The 21,585-nt window shown below is 30.5% G+C and overlaps 1 protein-coding gene across 3 annotated transcripts in view; it reads left to right on the plus strand.

Annotated features, from left to right (window-relative positions):
* The window catches only part of RagC-D (Ras-related GTP binding C/D), a 53,058-nt gene that overhangs the window by 17,579 nt on the left and 13,894 nt on the right, over window positions 1-21,585 (plus strand). For 2 of the 3 annotated variants that reach the window (XM_085812922.1, XM_085812920.1), the window contains exons 2-4: window positions 6,353-6,507; window positions 14,050-14,144; window positions 16,818-16,951. In XM_085812922.1, the coding sequence (XP_085669048.1) occupies window positions 6,353-6,507; window positions 14,050-14,144; window positions 16,818-16,951 (384 nt within the window). Of the gene's footprint in view, window positions 1-2,580; window positions 2,695-6,352; window positions 6,508-14,049; window positions 14,145-16,817; window positions 16,952-21,585 lie in introns of those variants that run through there. The other variant, XM_085812921.1, reaches the window with a different exon arrangement.

Genomic DNA, 21,585 nt, shown 5'->3' on the forward strand with positions numbered 1-21,585 from the left:
CTTTAGTCTGATATGTTGGTAAATTGTACATTTTTTGCTTTAAAAATGATTGAATTATGTTGTTTTTATCTTCCGGTTAAGGATTTTATGCCTTTAGTAAATCTGTGTGCAATATTTTTAGAATTATCAGCAATTTTAAAGTTTTTTAATGGCAGCTATTGATGTTTACATTTGAAACAGAAGATTAGTGGATTTGTTGCCAATCTAGAGAAACTTAGCTTCGCAACAACAAAGATAACGCCTTCATTTATTATTTAAATCATGCTTAATCCGTTCTGGAATTTTTTCGAAGAAATAAGCGTTTAAGATTTACTTTGTAATTAATATAGATATTTTGAGTTCTTATATATTTTTGCCTCCTCGCGAAGTGAGAACTGAATTAATTAAATGAGAAATACTCAATCGTCTGTGAAAAACTGTTTCTTTTTTGTTTTGTTTGCTTAATTTCTTTTCTACATCATTCTAGCTTTATTATAGTACAGTCAAAAGTCGTTAATCCGGACTCGTCGGGACTTCGGCGATTCCGGATTATCGATTTTTCCGGATTATAGATAATCAGTTTAAATCTGGTAAGATGGCATGCAGAAATTACAAAATATTAAACATTTCTTTCAATGTAAGTTGTTTAAGTTGCTTCGTTTCATGTGATAATACTTTCTCTTTAATTCTTTTGGGTTGTTTGGAAAGTAATTTAGTTTTTTTTGGGGAACATGAAAGACAATTTTCGTATAATGAATAAATATTTTATTAAATTATATATTGGCCATTCTGGTCCAACACCTTTTGCCATCTTTCTGGCAGTGACATGATTCCCCGCTCATAAAAGTTTTGGTCCTTGCTGGCAAAAAACTGATTCAGGTGGTTTTTGAAATCTTCATTTGAGGTAAAGGTTTTACCATCCAAAAAATTTTGCAGGGACCGGAACAAATAACAATCGGAAGGCGCCAGATCTGCAGCGTGAAATTGATAAACAGATCTGGAGAATAAGGTGGGTGTTGCAGTATGTCCCATTCAAACTGTAAAAGCTTTTGGCGAGTGACCATACTTGTATGAGGTCTCGCATTATCCTGGTGGAACACTACACCCTTCCTGTTGGTTAATTCTGGCCTCTTCTGTTTAAGTGCATCATTCAATTTGTCCAGCTGATGACAATAGACTTCCGAATTAATAGTTGTTGTATTGTCCGGTAAAAGCTCAAAAAAAAAAAAAAAAAAAAAACATTCCTTTGAAATCCCACCAATCGGACAGCATCACCTTTTTTTGGTGAATGTTAGCTTTTGAAACGCTTTGAGCCGGTTCATCTTTTCTGCTCCATGACCTCTTGCGTTTCACATTGTTGTATACGACCCATTTTTCGTCCCCAGTAATAATCCGCTTCAAAAATGGATCATTTTCCTGACGTTTGAGGAGCGAATCACACACGTCAACGCGACGACACAAATTTCGCTCCGTAAGAACATGGGGCACCCACACATCGAGCTTCGAGGTTAAGCCCAGGCCTTTCAAGTGGCCATAAACAGTCGAATTCGACAAATTTAACCTCTCACCAATCTCTCGTGTGGTCATTCGCCGATTTGCATCAACTAATGCCTTTATCGCATCTTTGTCAGCTTCGACTGGTCTTCCAGACCGTGGTGCATCTCGACATCAAAATTGCCAGATCGAAACTTTGCAAACCAGTTCTGGCACTGGCATACTGTTAACACGCCTTCTCCATACACATCCGTCAATTTTTTTCTCACTTGAACAGCATTTTTACTTTTTCTGAAGTAAAATATGATGAAAATGCTGCTTATTGCTCTCCATATTTAAAAGGGCACCAACCAAAAACTACTAGAATTAATAGAACTTTTTCACACACAAGCTTTGTAATATCAGCTCTCAAGACATATAATGGTTATGCGGCTTAAATGTGAAGTTGGTTTCGAAAAAGTGTAATTAAGTCCTCTGACGGGAAGAAAAAACGAAATTACTTTCCGAACAACCCAATATTAAACAGACATAATTTCTTGTTTAGTTACAAAGTTCCGCTGTTTAAGTCCTATAATTGCTGTGTCGAGAATACCGACTAATTTGTCAATCAAAATTTTTTCGATTTCAATAACCTCTGCTCTTTCTTCACTATCAGAAGCGAATTATAATGATGAGGAACTTGTTTTAAATCATATCAAAGACAGAGTACATCGAGATGAAATACTACATTTGGTTAGGAATTATAAGCCAAATAAAATAAAAACATCTGCCCTGAAGATAAGGATAGTGCTGACAGATCAACTTCCAATTTATTGCTCGCCGCTGCGTTCCCCCCGCCGAGCAGCGTGAAATTGATAAACAGATTTCGGATTTCGAAACATACTTTCGCTTTACATCCTTTACATATTAACAAATATATATCGGAAATTCTATTTGATATAATCGAAAGTTTAAGCTTACTTTTATAAAATTGCTCTAACAGTCTGCAAAAAATAATAATCTGGATCCAATTCGAAGATTAAGGAACAACGCAATCTGCAACCTTAACTGAATTAGATAATTTTAGCTTAACTTACATCGTCCGTTATACATTAAACGCGCATGCGTAAACGTTTTATGAGCATGCGCACAAGCATATTCGCAGCTGTAAAAGTCTTACACGCCTGCATCCTATGCGCATGCGTCAACGCGACGTATGCGCAGAAAGTGTGTAGCTTTGAGGTGCGGATTGTAGATCATTCCGGATTATGGGTGTCCGAATTAACGACTTTTGACTGTATTTGAATAGAACATGTGGCAATGATTAGATAATTCTATTCTTTAAATGATGTAAATTTTGTGCATTATGAGTTATAATATGAACGAAATATATAAGTTAACTGTTATATAATTATTGGATTATATAACAGTTAACTTAGTTTCCATTATAAAATTATTATATAAGTTAAATGTTATACTATAATTATTATTACTGTTAAGTGAATCTACCGCCAGAGTGTCGCTATCGTAAACAAGTACTAGAGTGAATTTTAAGGAATGCATTTATTCTATTGTGGTTTATGCGCTGTCGGCAAAGTAGATTTATTTAATTCAATCCAATAAGTTTAAATGAAATGCAAGAAAAAAGGCATATAATTTAATATTCCAATTTAATATTACAATACAAGGAAGTCATGTGGTGTACACATCAGATTTTTTAGTATTGCATTTTCTGGTACTATTTGGTTTTGAAGGCCGTAAAAAATCGCCAAACTATTGTTGATGCCAGTGCTGCCAAAAGTAATTGCGGCAACCCTAACGCGAGAAAGGAAGTATAATAGTTATAATAGTTAACTATCTAAATATTGATGTTTTAATTTAGGTGAAAGTTTAATTTCATATAATATTTCGCTACCGAGTTATCGCTAAAGCATAATGTCATCTCGTTGGTTGTTCAAACATAATTTTCTATAATGAATGATGCCTTTTCTTTGAAAACATTTTCGGTAAAGTGCAGAATCGCCTGCTTATTTCTTTGCCGCTTTTTCAAGGGTAAAAACAATTGGAATTTTGTCAATTTTCTTATACTTTTTAAATGACAATAGGTCGATGTGTATATAGATAAAGTCAAGGGTGTGCGCGGTGCCATTTTTGTGCAATTCTGGGATTTTTTTTTTAAGTGAAAATAAGTCATGATGTGTTCATGGATACCGAGTATGTGCAATTCTTAAAAACGCGTCAAGCAGTGGGTGATTCTGCACTTTACCCAAAATTCTATCGCAGACTTTTCATCATAGGCAATTCCCATATTGTTAAATCCATAGGATATCAAAAAAGGAATTAAAAATTTAACTAGTATTTCAAATGTGTCTTAAGAAATATAGAACTATATAAACTTACACAATCTGAAATCAGCGCATACGCTAGATTTGGCACGCTGTTAAATGGGCGTGTTTGTTAGATTTGGCGTTTTCGTGCATACATTTTTGCTGCAATTTTTTTACGGCCCTCGAAACCGAATAGTACCCATTTTCTTTTTTTGTAAGTATGGCATACTGTTTAGGGATTGTTTTGTCTGTGGCATACAGTCCTTTTAAAAGGGAACAGTTTTATGGATTTACGGAGAAATTTCCAAAAAATTCTTCCGAGTACTTGTCTAGAACAGGGGTTCTCGTTCTCAACCCTTGGGGGAATTTCCTAGTTTCGTAGGGAGGGTTTATGTGATCAGCTTGACTCCATCTGCTGTCTCCTGTGCCATTAAAAAGAATCTAAATCTAAATAAATGTGTATGTATTTTTTTAATTTTGTGAATGAAGGGGAAATGAACTTGTAGCATTAGTGAAAGGAGTGTATAAGTCAAAACAGGTTGAGAGTTATTGATTTAGAAAAATCATGCCTTTTACATTTATTGTAAATAAATAAAATTTGACACATCAGCTTTTTATCAACATGTTTTACATGTTGATAAACAACATCAACATTTTATGATTCTCCTATTCAGTTTATGTATCTTCCCTTATACATAGGCGAGATTTTGCTAATGAATTACTTCATAGTCCAAACTTATGAGAATACTTCCATTACACCAACAAGGTAACCAAACAAGCTCTAGCTATTTTTAAGGTCCTATATGATAGATTGCTCGCAGACAGAAAAAAAAGTCACTCAAATGCTACAAAAACAATGGAGAATTAATGTAATCTTTAGGCTGCACTAAGAGAAATGACGTTATCGAAGCAGCTCATTCTTGGGTATTTGTTAAATGATTCTAAATTGAGCCTGCATGAAATCCTCGAATATGTCAAGCATTTGGGGAATAGCCATGAATGAATGCACCACCGGACTTTAGTTCCAGTAGCTCAGATCAAGAATCTGAGCCTTTGTAATAAACCCTGCATCGAACGATTGTAGATGTTAGATGACGGGCCCCGAAGGCAGCCATAGAGGAAAACAATGATCAGATGTGTGCTGAACATGCTAAACGTGTGAATTAAAGTAAATTAATAATTTTTATTTTAAAATAAAGAAAGAAAAAAATCTGAAAGGTTTCAGATTTAACATTTTGTGTGTTTATTTATTAAATATCATGTTCTTTGCACTTAAACCAAAAAATTCAGTTCAGTAGCAATGTCACAAAATAATTTTAAAATGAGTTTATCTTTAGAATTTCCAATACACAGTTCATGCTGGAGATAAAAAGTTCCCCCCCCCCGAAGAGTGTTGCCATTGCTTGCTTTTAAATCGTTGAGTTTGTTACTCAAAAATTTTACAAAATTTTACAAAATATGAAATCGATAATAAAACAAATTTCAAATTTGATTTTCCGCATGCCCGTAGGAGGATTATGTCATTCAAAATATGATGGCTCTAAATATCGTTGTTTTATCACAATGCGAGAAATAGACATACATTTATGCAGATTTTTCATTATTTAATTTCTTCAAATATAATGCACTATAATATTTGGGGACAACAGTTTGAAAAGTGAAGTGAACATTTATAGTGATTCAACGTAAAATCGCAAAACGAAAACCATAGTCCTTTAGGTATAAAGTCCTTTTGGACTAAAAAAAATATTCCAACAACATTTATCCTAGGTCCAGCCATTCTAGAATTAGCAGAATGAATGCATTAAATGTCATTATCAAATAAAAGGTTTTAAAATTGTTTATTTACTTAAAAATGCCATGCTACTGGAACCATGAAGACTGTCAAATGACTTATCATCCTTTCTTGCATTTTAGGTACAGTAATCACAACTCAAAGTGAAAGTTTAGTACTAGTATACACTGATGTATTAAAACATCAACCTGAGAGTTGCAAAAACTGAAAAATATAACATTCGAATTCTCTTCAACTTTTGGGAAATGCAGAACAAAAATTCAAGTCATATTGGGAAATATAAATAACATATGCCTAAGGTAGCTCTCATTAAGGCCCTAAGTAATCATGAAGCAAATATGCTTGCCGTAGCTAAAGCCGATTAATCAGTTCAGGTGACAGGGAGGCATAACAGGCATAATAGTCATTGATATCTAATCTCTCCCCAAATCAAGAGCTCTGCATTTATAAGCCTTTGATTGATTTGCATTTTGGTGAAATTGACAAAAGTAGAAGCCTGAATAATAAGGTTTGGTTTGGTATAATTGATTATGGCAAAGCATACAAGAGCTATCACCGTAAGTCAGGGATGCCTTTGTGGTAGACTTTCTGAAGAAAACTTGTTGTTATCCACATTACATATGAGAAAAACCACCCAGAATAATAACTGAGTAAATTAATGGAAAACTTTATGAATTACTGTAAATGTTTCCAAAATCTCTTATGTATTTGTTCGCCTTTGCTCTAATAATTAGCTTCTTTGAAACAATTTCTTTCATGTATGCATTTATCTTGATAGTCTTATGAAGAGGAAAGTACCGCTTACAATTCCAATTATGTTGTTGGTTCCTTCAATAAAGATTTTGAATATGGCTCTGATGAACCAGATGGAGAATTTCATGGTTCCGATTCTGAGGACCAAAAGCCAAGAATTTTGCTAATGGGACTTCGCAGGTAGTGTTGTTTGATTTGCATCTTGTTAAAAAGTTTTTATATCCTCCAGGTATTATGATTATGCATTATTGTACCAAATTTATATGTATTATTAAATTATTCTGTGTTAATACATGTTTAGTGTATTTATTTACTGTTAAATATGTTTAAAAATTTGGTGCATTACCATTATAATTTAATTAAAGTTAAAATTTTTATTATAAAAAAGGTTAAATAGAATATATAAAAGACATTTTTTCACTTTAATTTTTACTTTCTTGTACGAAGTAAAAAGGAAGTATTGTAATCGTGAAAAGTTTCAGGCAGCATTTTTGAACGAAAATATCCATTTTGACCGCTATCGAATGCAATTTAACGATGTTTTTGCATGACATCTGTATGTAAGGACAGAATAAAACTCTTTTCCTCCCCCCCCAAAAAAAATATATATATATAAAGCTGCTTTAAAATGAATTCTGAAGAAAATTTTCCGTGGCGTCTGTACGTATGTCACAGAACTCAAAAACGAGTAGCCTCAGAATGTTGAAATTTTATATATAGGACTACTATAACATGTAGATCTGCACCTTGTATTTTGGTTGCAATCAGCCGCACCGAACATATATATATATATATATATACACTGTTACCCAGCTCAGTTTCTTTACTCTTATATGTTTGTAAATTGTGCATTTTTTGCTTTAAAAATGAATTATGTTCCTATCTTCCAGTTAAGGTTTTAATGCCTTTAGTAAATCTACATGCAATATTTTTAGAGTTAATGAACAATTTAAAAAGTTGTTTAAGTGTGGGTAAGACTAATTATTTTTGCGATGGCGGCCATCTTTATTTACATTTGAAACTTGGCAGAATAACGGATTTGTTGTCAATATAGAGTAACTAAGCTTTGCAAAAACAAAGATAACACCTTCTTTTATTATTGTGAATTAAATCATACTTAATCCATTCTGGAATTTATGCGAGGAAATAAGTGTTTGAAATTTACTTCGTAATTTTTAATACAGATATTTTGAGATTTTATGTATTTTTGCCTTGTCGCGAAGTGAGAACTCAATTAATTGAATGAGAAATACTCAATTGTCTGTGAAAAACTGTTTCTTTCTTTCTTTTTTTTTTTTTTTGTTTGCTTAATATTTTTTATACGTCATTCTATATTTATTATAGTATTTGAATAGAACATATGGCAACGATTAGATAATTTTTCAAATGATATAAAGTTTGTGCATTCTGAATTACAATATGAAAAATATAACGCTGTTAAGTGAACCTAGCACCAGAGTATCACTATGCTAAACAAATATAGAGAATTTTAAAGAGTGCATTTATTCTATTATGGTTTATGTGTTATCGACGAAGTAGATTTAATTCATTCCAATAAAGTTTAAATGAAATGCAAGAAAAAATGTGCATAATTTAATATTCTGTACTAGGAAGTCGTGTGGTGTACACATTGTATATTTTTAACAAGCATTTTATGATTTATTATCTGAATTATAATTTGGGTACTTATGTGTTATCGCAAGTGCCTCTATAGAAGTCGACAAATTTTCAGAATGTTCCAAACTCTGGGAATCTTCCACATAATCATTCTTCGAGCAATCATTTTTGTATCAGTCCTTTAATCAAGCAACATCACCATTTTTGTTGTATTTCAAATTACAGTGGTTTATAAATAAATCATAATAATCTTTACTTTAATATAATGTTAATGTCCAAATTATTTTAAAATGAGAGTTTTTTTAAATTTTAATTACATTTTATATGTCATAAATAAAGTAATCGTGAAGTTTTATTTACTTAATTGTAATTAGCACTTCAGATAATAAGTGATCTATAAACAGATCGCTGGGCACTCCTTGTAATAAAAGAATGAGTAAGTGCCCTCTGATCTTATGTTTAAAAAATTACGAATTTAATTTAAAGAAATATGAATTTTTTGCAAAATTAAACACTAAAGAGATTTTAAAAGAAAAAGATCATATTTTGCTGATTTAAACTTCTATGGTTACATTTTTATGCAGCAAATTTGTAATATTTAACTGTGATATAGTGGAAAACATTTCACACAAAGTGTTACATTGTATTTTGTACAAAACATAAAAGGTCTTCCCTTACGTATAATATATATATATGTATTTGAAATTATGTGTATATATATATATATGTATTTGAAATTGACATCTTCTTTGGTATTGTCTTTTACTTATAACATTGTCTTTTCTGTCTAAATGTACAGAATCTATCACTTTTGGTCTCGATGACATGACCATAGGTCTTCCAATGCTTTTCTTAGAATTTGCTCCCAGTTTGAGGTACACAACTGCAATATATCTTCGGATGTCTTTTATATTTTTCTTTTCACAATTTTTTAAACTGAACAGAATATACGTATTTACAACAGCCATGTCGATAACTCTTATAAATATTTTTGCAGTTCCATATTTTATCATGAATTTGAATTGTTTGTAATATTGGCCAGTACCATATATACTTTCTAAGAGTAAGTCGTGCTGGTCGACACCACCCATATTTTTGTTATACAGTACAAAGTGTGAAATCCGAACTCGTCGGGACTTCACGATTCCGGATTTGGGATTTTTCCAGATAATAGATCATCAGTTTAAATCTAGTATCTAGTAAGATGGTCTGTGAAAATTATAAAATTAAAAATATGAAATCATGATTTATGAAATAATGAATTATTTATGATCTAAAGGTTATCAAACATTACAAAAAAAAGCTTAATATTTATTTGTCTATTTTATTAAACATTTCTTTCAATGTAAGTTGTTTTAAGTTACTTCGTTTTTTGTGCTAATACTTTCTCTTTAATTCGGTAGACAGAGATAATCTCTTGTTTAGTAACATTGTAGTAGTCCTTTAACTGCTCTTTCGAGAATTCTGACTAACTTTTTTTCAGTCGAAATTTTCTAGTTTTCAGTAACTTCTCTGTTACTTTCTCCACTATCGGTAGCAGTATTTTCTGGATCTAGAACCATACTACAGATTTCGCCATTCACTTAATTAATGATTGAGAAGCATTGTCATCACAATGAAAAACTTTTATATCATCTTCATTTATTACCGCTTCTCCACATATATTAACAAAATCCGTTAACTGGAAAATTTCACCTTTGTTTTGCGATATCCGAAAACCTTTAAAATTAGCGGCCGTCATCATCAAATTTAGCTATCCTTGCATCATAAGCTTGGCAACTAACGACAAGCTATTCTGTTAAATTTTATGTTGCGTCTATGATACACTGAGACAATTAAGCCTGAATTGTATTAGTTTCGTTACTTATTATACTTATATCTATTTCTTGCACATGCTTAAGGCTTATCAGATAAATAAATTCCCACATATGCCTAAGCTTTATTGAGGGCCGGTGTTAGGTATCATACCGCCTGATGCAGTCTTTGTTGATCCTAAATTCTGCAACTTGGTGCGGCCATACGAGTCCTGGCACTGGTTCTGTGCTTATGCAAATAACAAATCAGTTATTCTTAATTCAAATATCCTTAAATGTAATCCTTAGGTCTATGAGTATCATTAACAAAATCTATTTTTAGCATATGGAAAGAAATTTTTGGTAAATGTTTCCTCGTCAACATTTTTTAGTGCAGCTGAAATTTGTAATCATCACCAAGCGTAATGTCAAAATAAAAAGTTACCACACTCCTTTATTATTCAAATACTAACATAAAATAATTGTTTAGGTATCGCTGCATAAGTCATTACTTAAGTTGTCATGTTTTGATAAACATGCGGTAATGAAAGGAAAATATAATAAATAATGATTCGCCAGGTTGGCGTCAGATCAACGGTGTATCTATGTGCAACGTTTCGGTTTGAGATGCATGACAAGCAAATTACTGGTCGTACAAATTTATGCTAAATTGGTTGTTTCTTAAGTAACAGTGTATTTTATTTAGTGTCGAAGTGAAATTAAGAATCGAGACTCTCCAGATATTTTATTACGCGTGGAGGGGGAAAATCTAATGCGCATGTGTAAAGTTTACGAGAAAAATTTTGTTGGTGGTTTTGAGGTCCAGATTTTAGATCATTCCGGATAATGGGCGTCCGGATTTTGGACTTTGTACTGTATTGGGTTATAGTACTAGGATGCAAAATTTGGGATTTTTCTTTCAAAGCTTTGCCTTGAAACTTGCGTTAGAGACTTTATGTAATCAGAGTTTATAGTTACATCATTCCTTTCATCGAAACAGTAGTCATAAGTACCACGATTTTTCTTTTCTAATATCTGATCAGATATTAAAGGGCAAGAAGCAGTTCTGTTGTTTCTAATTCACCCTGTGGCTATGAATCCTTTTTTTTAAAATTCAACCAGCAGATCATAAGAAATAAAAAAATGGTAAAAAAATATGATGTGGCTATTGCGATCAATTACTGGTTGTAGCATTTTTACACCATTTGTGTTCCAAGCAGTTCTTTTGAAGTTTCAGGAGTATTGTCAAAACTCTCTGCACCACAATATAAGTCAAAATTATAATAACAGTAGCCATTTACTCCACACATAGCATATAATTTATAGCCAAATTGTATGGGTTTACCTTTAAGAAATTGTTTGAAAAAAAATTGCTGTAATATCTAATCACCTATTTCATCAACAGACAGAAATTTATCAAAAATTTCAAATTTTTTAAAACTGTGATTAATCAATTTTCTTATTTTGAATGCCCAGTCTAATTTTTGCATTGCTGCATAATTATTGTTGACAAAATGGATTGCAGATTTAATTTCTAAACATTTGTTTCGAGAATATTATAAATTCATAAAATTTGAGAGTTAAAAATTCTTCAAAAATTTCAAGTGGATTCATATTTTCTAAAATATTTGAAATGCTCTGAAAATTTTCATCAGACAAATTACCTTCTTCATCAAAAGCATAAGTAGGGTTATTTTTTGTTCAATTTGCTTTTGGTTCCATTTTTACTCTTTTCAAGCTTTTTTTTTTTTTTTTTTTTTCCTTATTTTCACTTTTATTACTCGTGCTAGGTGTAGATGGCAGTTGCTCTGTAATATTATGTCGAAAATCGTTTATGTTTTTTGATTCACATTGTTCTTTTACCTCTTTTTCTTCTATGGGTAAACAAATTTCTGCATTACCTGACAGATCTTTAATCGATGGAGTAATGAATTCACTGTCATCAAAGCACTCTTCGTCAGTTAACTCATCCACATAAAGCAGTAAAGTAATTTCCTTCTTCTGCAGTGTGAAACGTTTTATGCCTGCACATTCTGAAAAAATGAAAAGGGAAAAAACAGTATTAGTTACCACTAATGCCCAGTGATCTATTTATAGATCAGCATGTTTAAGCTAAAAATTTATAAGAACAGTTATTTTTGTAATCAAAATAACACAGAACAATTAAAGAGGTATTGAAAATATAGAACACATAAGAAAAGTATAACTATTAATTTTTTTTCCTGTTGGATACAAAATTGAAAACTGTGCTATGAAGCATCACTTGGCTATATTTTAGACGTAATCTGCTGGACTGATTTGGAAAAGAATGTTTCAAAATGCCACTGGGGATGTGGCCACATGTGTAAGAAAATCAGGCAACGACAAGAGGTGATTAAAATATATTGTTCTCAGTGGGCATTCTAAAAGTACGTTATCTATAAGTAGATCACTGGGCAGTAACGGATTAAAATGTGTGCTTGTGGGATTTCTCAACAATGGAAGAAACCACATTAAAATTTATGCAGAAATTCAGAATTTTACCACAAAATCTCAAAAGGGAATAAGAAGACGTGTTTGGTAGATAGCTAGTGTTGTCGAGTCTGCAATTCACTGACTTTCTTACGTGAAAACAGATTGCTATATGCTTGGGAGAAGAACAGTAGAAAAAATTACAGAAAGATTTAAAGACGAATGTGTTTTAGTTTTTGATGTGTTACATAATCAATATTTAATAATTAAAGTTTTTATTTTAATTTGCTAAAAGGTATTTTCTTTTTATATGCTGATAAATATTATGGTTTCTAACAGTAAATATTGATAATTTGTGAATCTTTTTTAAAAAAGTCACAAAAATCACAAACTTGCACCTGAGTAGCTTATATTTTTTCATTAGTAAAAAATCACTAAATTGCACAAAGGTAGTTGTGTTAATATGTAAGTAACATTATTTCAGCATTAAATGTCATAAAACTTCCCCCCCCAAAAAAAAAAATTTTTTTTTTTTTTTTTTTTTTTCTTAATATGTTTTCTCCTTGATTCTTCTCTTTCGCATTTTACTCATAAAATATTTTTTAATGCAGTAGAACTGGAAATATCCAAGTTAATTGGGATCACAGCTTATCTAGGCATTCAAAATTGTGAGGTGTCTGGGATACTTTTCTTTTTGAAACTAAATAAATATTTTGTTTGATCCTCTCCTCATCTTTATATAGAAAACTAAGTTTAAAATAACTAAGTATGATTAGAAAATGCAGCACACACTTTTTTTGACAAAAAGCAATCAAGTTATTTTTTATTAGTTTAGACACACAACTGGTTTATATTTCAACTGAAGAAAAGCAAATTTATTTTTATGTACATAAACTCTAATTTGCATAGATTTACACAGAAACTAAATTGCATAACTTCTGTTTTTCCTCCTGTATTAAAATTTATTAAACAAAGGAATTATGATTTATTTGCTTGAATAAAACATGTAATTTATTTTAAAAAAATTGAAGCTTTTTAATTGATCAGAATGAAAATTAACTAAAATACATATTTAAAATTTTGCATTTACATTTTGTAATAAGTTTATAATTTGAATAAAAAATGGAATATTTTTTACTTCAAATCTTAGCCTGTAATACAAGTATGCATGACTAATTAATTATGTGGAATTTTTACCCCTCTTCTTTTTTTTTTTTTTTTAATGAATTTTGAGGGACTGAATTCAAGTTATAATTCTTCCATTTCTACCATTTTTCCTTAAAATGCCAACCATTACTGTAGAATCTTCAAAAGAAAAATATACTGTTACATAAAAAATCTTAATTTTTCTATCTTAAAATTTTTCTTTCAATATTCAGGGAACTTAGCATGAATGTAGCATGAACATTTTCTCCCTGTTTACTTTGTTAATTTTGATTATTAGTCTACTGTTTCTTATAATGCAGTTATAATTGTATGAAGAGTATTATAATGTTTGAAAATTTTTCAAATAATCTGAAAGTTATACTTTAAATAGTATAACTTTCAGATTTTTCTTAAAATTGTCAGTCATGTTTTATAATGTATGTTCTAATTTATTTATTACATTCTGTAATTTTTTTTCCATTGTATAAATTTGCTGTTTGATGTGCTAGACTTGGAATGTGCTGTAAAACATTAGTAACTGCATGATTTTCCCCCTCCATGATACATTCTGAATTATATCAACAAAATCTTAAAAGGGGGGATATCTTGGAAATATGACTTTCAATATTTATTATTAAAAGATATATTTTCTTGAATATATCCCCAAAATAAACAGAAATTTTAATGTGGTTTTTCCCCCTTTTTATTTTTTTAGGAGTGGAAAATCATCTATTCAAAAAGTGGTTTTTCATAAGATGTCACCCAATGAAACTTTGTTTCTAGAAAGCACTAACAAAATTGTAAAAGATGGTTTGTATTTTTTTTATTAAAATAAATTTTTTTTAAAGTTTTTATGGATGTTTCTTGTCTTTAACTGATTATGTTAGCAACTAATGTGCAGTGATGAAGTTCGGTTTATGTTTATATTTGTAATCTTAAAAATCTGAGTAGTTTTTTGTTTGTAGGCAGATAATTTGCCATTTAAAGTATACTCTTCAGCATAATTGAAATATGATAGAATATGTATGAAAGAAGTAATAACATTGTAACTTTACTATGTCTCAAATGGAGTTTTCATATTCTGTTAAAAACATTAGTAATACATCAGAATTTTTCTTTTCATTACAAATAGTACTGTTGTGTATTTAAAACCTCGTAAATCAAATGTACTAAATGATTAATACTTTTATAAAGTAATGAATTGTCATTGATGTTTTAGAAAATTATATATATGTGTATAAAGTGTTTTAGTTTTAATGTTAAAATTACATGACTTTTTTTAAAGCTATTCAAATATGCAGCAAAGAAAATTTCGAAAACAAATCTATTTTATATCCATGTCTAGAAGCATCTGTATTTAGAAGGCAACAGAAGTCAAATTGATCATTCTGTCAAAATATTGGTGACATTATGTAAAATTACTTGTTTATAGATAACCTTCATAATAATAAGTAAAGGTAAAATGTACATAAATAAATAATTTTTTCAACCAGCTGTGGACAATTTGCAGTCAATGAACATGTAATAAATGATATTTTTATAAGCATGGATGTTGAAATATCTCTTTATGGTAAACGGGGGAAAATATGTGTGCAAATGAAATGCTTATTTCATTATGTGTCACAATGTGGTATTTATTATATATACATATCTGTATGTATATTATAGTGTATAATTGTAAACAGCAGAAAATGTAAACACGGTTTTCATGATTGGGAAAAAATAAAATTCATCGTTCCGTAAGGGAACAAGCTTATTTAAAACAATAATTTATTCTTGAGTAGAAATATCACTCTTCTCCCAGCAAATGTTTTAAATCTGCCTTTGCACTAAAATTAGTCATATAACTTTGATTCTATATCAAATATTATTAGATATAAAATATCTTGATGTAACTATGCAAGGATGTGAAACAGTTCCCAAAATCAAAGCATTTTAAGCTTTTGTTTTGGGAAATCTGCAGCGTTTCATTGTAAATTTTGTCATTATGAAATGAAAGTACAACCTCTCATATATGCACCTCTTTCAGTTCTGTGATAATTTTTCCTTGCCCCAGCATAAAGAACAGTATAATTTTTTTATAAGCCATATTTTGAAAAAGATTGTCGGTTATATGCTGTAAAAATGTTGGCTCAGGTAAAAATAATTTTCTTTTACTGTATTGTATTATACTTTCTACTGTGAGGAACTTACTTTGACAGTACAAAAGATCAGGTTTTCAATATGTCTTTCACAGTACTTTGTCCTCAAATGCCTGTTGGTTATTAACTCCTCTCATCATGAAACTAGAATGTAGCACTTCATAGTAGTATTTTCCTACCTGTAGATTTTTAAATGTTCAGTATAGTTCGTTATGCGCTATTAGCAATATAGCATGAAATGATGACTAAGCATATGTTGTAATTGGAAGAGAAGTGTGTCTGTGTAAAATTTAAGCCTCCCCCCCCCCCAAAAAAAAAATAAATCTGAAAGCTTTCAGGTTTTATATTACGTATAAAGGGTCATTTTTTTACATTTTGTGTATTACCTTTATTTATTAAATATCATGTTCTTCGCTCTTAAATGATGAAATTCAATTCAACAGCAATATCGCAAAATAATTTTAAAAGAGCATATCTTTAGAATTCCTGATACAGTCTCATGCGCTGGATTTTTATATATATATATATATATATATATATATATATATATATATATATATATATTCTACAGTGTTGCCATTGCTCGCTTTGAAATCATTGAGTTTCTTAAAACTCATAAATACTTTACAAAATAGGAAATAGATAATAAAACAAATTCCAAATTTGGGCTTCCAGATGCCCGAATTCGGGTGGAGGCGTATGCTGTTTAAAACTGATAGCTGTAGGTACTGTTGTTTTATCATAATGCGAGAAACATGAATACATTTATGCAAATTTTTCATTATTTAATTTCTTTAAATATAATACAGGGCAATAATATTTCGTGGCAACAATTTGAAAAGTGATTCAGACTTTTAAAGTTTTCGACGCAAAATACCAAAACGAAATTAATAGCCTTCTGGGCTAATACATTTTGGGCTAAAAAGCTTCTTATGTAGATTTTTTTAATAAAACTGTGTTTCAAATTCAATTTTTTTATGACTGTCCTGCCATATATTTGCAAATAGTAAAAACATATGGATGATTTACAAACTTTTAAAATAAATTTGATAAAAGATGATGAAAAATTGAAATATCCTGTTGTTTTTTTATCATCACATGGAGGGACAGCTTCACCATCATCACATCATTAATATTTGCCAAAATTTTTCTTAATTTGAATTTGATTATTTTAAGTTCATAAATTTGAATTAAAATACTAAAGTAAAAATGAAAGAAACAAAATTTTATTATGTTAATACTACCTATTTTTAATGTTAATACTACCTATTTTTAATATAAATTTATTCTAATATACCTTTATTTATTTGGCTTACTTCTGTAAATATATCTTTTTATTTAGATGTTTCAAATAGCTCATTTGTACAGTTTCAAATCTGGGACTTTCCTGGACAAATTGATTTCTTTGACCAAACATTTGATTCTGATATGATCTTTGGTGGCAGTGGTGCTCTAGTTTTTGTCATTGATGCTCAAGTGAGTATTCATGGAATGTTTCATTGCATATAAGCTTTACTGTTTCTTTGTACATTATTTTCACCTATATCTTTATATTTAAAAATTAAAAAACTGTTGATCAAGCAGTTGATCAAATGTCTCTTCATAAAAATACCCTAAATTTTAAATGTGATCTACTTTACAACTTTCAAAATAATTGAAATTCATTTAAATAAATTTTAAAAAATTTTAAACAAATTCAGCCAAATTATTATAGAAAATAAAATTTAATAATTTGCAAAGTTAAGTATTTTATCCCATTTTATATTAAAGCAGTAAGGCTTTAATAAATTAATTTCTTTATAATATTATGTAAATCACTTCCATTTAACCCACTTCATACCTTTTATGTAATCACTGCTGCGAATAGCTTCATGAAAATGAGTGAAGGGAAAAAAATCAGGGTTGCCACACTACCGGAAAAAGTCGGGAATCGAAAATTGACTAAAAAAGTCAGTGACTAAAAAAATTGACTAAAAAAGTGAATTTAAAGGAAGTATTCAAAGTCTGGAAAAGTAACTGAATTTCATATGACGATCCACCCCCCAAAAAAAAGCATTTTTTAAGGCAATGTTGGAAGCGATCACTTTCTTGGTGAAATCGCGTGAGCATTATTCGAGCAGCTGGCGTAGAGCCAAGTTTCTAGAAACTTTGGTTTCCAATAGTCTTGAGAATTGAGAAATTCTCATGTGCAGTGCATGTTGAACAAAAGAAAATACCTGTACATTCTCATATAAAACAAAATCGATTTAACCGCAGTGGCCACAGGATTTGGCGACATTATGATGAGCAGTAAATAGGTCATTTTGGTATTACTGACAATTTTCAAAATTGTGCCAAGGCTGTACTGTATACTAGGATTTTATCACAAAATCTCTTAACCCCTTTTTTTTTCTTTTTAATAAATACTTTATTTGTTATTTTGCAGTAAAATAAAAAATGTAATCAATTAAAAATTAGTCATCTAGGCTTACCATTTAATGTAATTATATATGCTAAAATATCATTAATTATATTAATTCAGTTTTTAATCTTGAAGTGATTAACTTTATTTTAATGTTATTCATATCATTTAATATGGCTTCTTCCTCCTAAATTTATTTTTTATTAGTTAATAATATTTTCAATTTTCTCGGCATACTCCTGAAACTAATTCTAGCAGTATAATGACATGCCATCACGAAATTTAATGCACATAGTTTTTCCTTATGTATGCTGCTAAATTAATATAAAAAACCTGAATTTATTTTAAAATATCAATAAATAGATTTCTTTCTTTTGTTTAGCTGCAAAATGTTTGCAAAAAAAGACATTTTTTAATCCAGGTTCCAATTCTAAACTCAATCTTCAGTGGAGAAAACAACTTCTATTATAGTTACAATAGTAATGCTTGAGATCATATGTAATTGGCAAATTTTTGTGTTTTCAAGTGGTACCATAATTAATTTACCTCTCAGCACAACCAACATGCACTATGTGGATGGAATAGAATTTTCTTAACCGCTTGCCTGATTATCCCGAGTTATCTCGGATTTGTATATATTGCAGTTAATTATGAAGCAGAATTTGTTAGTACAATTTCTTTTACCTTGGTTTTACTCGGTCTGGAGGAAATGAAAGGAAATATTCAGCTTTGATTGGCAGTTTGCCAAATTTTGTTGGTTGCGCGGTTCTTTTGGAGGGACTGGTCACGTGTTTCCCTACTGTATAGTATACGTTGGCTTGTGGATTAGTAATGTATAAAGAAGGATGCATGTGTTGGAGAAAAAAGTAAAATAATGCCGATGATGTAAGATAGCAAAAGCGATGAATTTTCAGATAGTGATTATGAAGAGGTGGGGGGGAAAAAATCTAACGACACAGTGTACTCTGTGCTCCCGTGAAAGAGATTCCAGTGGTAAGCCAATAAGAAAAGAGACCAGATACCAGTGTAGAATGTCAGGTATCACTCTGTGTTGTCCCTTGTTTCAAAAACTATCATACAAAGATTAATATTTAACTTTTTTTTTCGTTTGCCCGAGATAACACAGGAGAGTAAACTAATACTAAAAATAAATGCTTTTACACCTTCAAAAAATTAAAAATTCAACTTAAAAACTACATATTTTGATTTGTTTCGTTTTGTTGTATTTAATAATAAAATAAAAAAATGTGATGATTTTTTGCAATGTTTTTCAAAAAAAATTGTAAGGGAAGCGGTTAAAACACGCTTGGAAAACCTGGAAAAGTCAGGGAATTTCATTCTCCTGTTTGAGTGGCAACCCTGAAAAATAGTCTGTTAAATAGTGGAGTATTTATGTTTTTGTTACTTTCTAATTATACCTGCCTCCATGAAGAGTCACCAATTCATAAGCGAAAAACATTTCTTTGGATATCTTTACAACTGTTCTATTTATAAATAACAGAAAAAAGAAGCATTAAAAGGAGGCAAGATAAATTTTATGACACAAAAAAAGTGCTTTTGGAAGAAATACACTAATTGGTTAAATAAGAAGTGGATAAATTGATGAGTATTCACACACATGTATTGTAAGTACATGAGTGGGTTAGCTGTTGTCATTGGTATACATTAATGTAACACCTGAAACACAGTTGTACTGAATGTTGAAATGGGAGGGTTCTGTGATTTAAAAAGTTCTATGCCCCCCTTAAAAAGCCCAAAAGAAGTAAACTCGAACCTGAATTTTTCAATTTTTCCCTCAATCACTTTTCAAATAAAGAAATGCGACAATGTTGGTTAACTGAAGAGGAAAATCTTTTAGCTTTTATCACTTGAAAAATGACTGAGAAAGTTATGGGACAACAAAATATTAGGCTAAACCCAAATGACATAGGAAAAAACTATGAAATATCCCTTGTTGGAAGGAGAGGCTGACATTGCCAGGAAAATAAGCCCTTTTTGGGCAATGATTTTAGTTTTTTTTTTTTTTTTTTTTTTTTTTTTTTTTTTTTTTTTTTTTGAGGGGGATGGTGTAGGGAAATGCTGTTAATCTATAGTTGAATTTTCTCTACATTTAAATTTTGAATTAGCCTGTTTCATTTCCTTAAATTTTGTGCTAGATGCTTCTATTATAAAACAATTGGCACTTTTTTTAATGCATAAAATATACTAATGGTTGGAATATTGAAATTTAGGAATGTATTGCCTTATTATTCAAGGGATTAAAAAACTGAATATCTGTTTTTAATTGTTCTTTAGGAGAAGTTATTTCTTAAGCTTATAGATCTTGATATTGGAAACAAACATTAAATTGAATTTGCTCTTTTATTAGGCAACGTTTCTGTAGAGTCTGTATTGGAAATAAAGTACCTAGGGGTTTAATCTTGTATACTGGTCTTCCTCAGGATTCTTTATTAAGCTGCATCCTTTTCAACATGTATATAAATGACTTGTTGCTCTGAACTCTGATGAGAGAATTCATTGTGTTTTATTTGCAGATGATCTAGTGTATTTGTAGAAGAAGGGTGCAAAGAGTATAATTGTGGAGACCCTTAGTACTAGCCGTAGAATATTAGAAAGTTGGTGTAATATTAATAACAAGAGTATTACTCATTATAAGACTGTTGTCCAGACCTTTTTTCTTACACATAGAAAATTAGAACTTTTTATTAATATTTATTTCTGAAATCATTGTATAAAATACATCTGACAAGTTCACTGTCTTGTAGTTGTCTTTGAGAATAAGATGGCTAGAAATGTCAAATTAAATATATATCTCATCAATTTACTAAAAAACTGGCTTTCCTTAAGCACATCGCTGGTTGTCTCTGTGAGTGTGCTGTAGGTGCCTCCACTTTGAAAGGTGTTTATAAAGCTTTTATCCTGCCGATCGTTACATAGTGCTCTGCACCACTGATTGCTATTTCTAAGGTGTCCTTGTGAAAACTAGAGACTTTGACAAGGCACTTTGTTTAATTACTGCCACTGTTAAGAACATGCTGGTTGAGTGCTACTTTTTACAGAAAATAAACCTACCAAGAACCTGATAAAAGAGAGGGCAACTATTTTATATGAAAAGGTAACAAGAACTGGTAATAATTTTTTTGGGTGACAATACTAATCTAGACTCAGGAATTTAAAGAATGACATTGGAGATTCTAGATCTTCAATATCTGAAATCTGACTGGCTTAGAATGTATACTGATGGATCATGTTCAGTTGATTTACTAAATGTTGCTGTGGAGGAATTTTGTAAATTATTTGCATTTTATATTCTTATCAGACATTTTAAAACTGTTTTTGATTGTGAGACAGTTGCTATTAAGGTAGCTCTACAACGACTTCTGTTAAGGTTGTAATACGTCTGACTTGAAGTTCTTATGATGCTGCAGCTAGATCTAGATGTATTACAGTGTAGAATTAATTTACAACAGCTCAAGAGGAAAGAAACCGAAGTTACTCTTCAGTGGATCAGACCACCACACCAAGAAGTCTGGAGAAATACCTTATAGGTGTTGGAATATTTAGAGTTGAATTTGGTATGCAGTTCTTGCATCCAAAATGTATGTAAACAGGCTGGTATACTGTTGGAGAAAAATGAATGCTGGCAAATGAAGTATATTTTTTTAATTTTATCTGAGTTTTCATGAAAATTACAATTATTGTGTGCTTA

The sequence above is a fragment of the Stegodyphus dumicola genome, chromosome 3, assembly GCF_044657685.1.
Source record: "Stegodyphus dumicola isolate Sdum_Otavi_A_Nest chromosome 3, ASM4465768v1".
NCBI classification, from domain to species: domain Eukaryota; kingdom Metazoa; phylum Arthropoda; class Arachnida; order Araneae; family Eresidae; genus Stegodyphus; species Stegodyphus dumicola.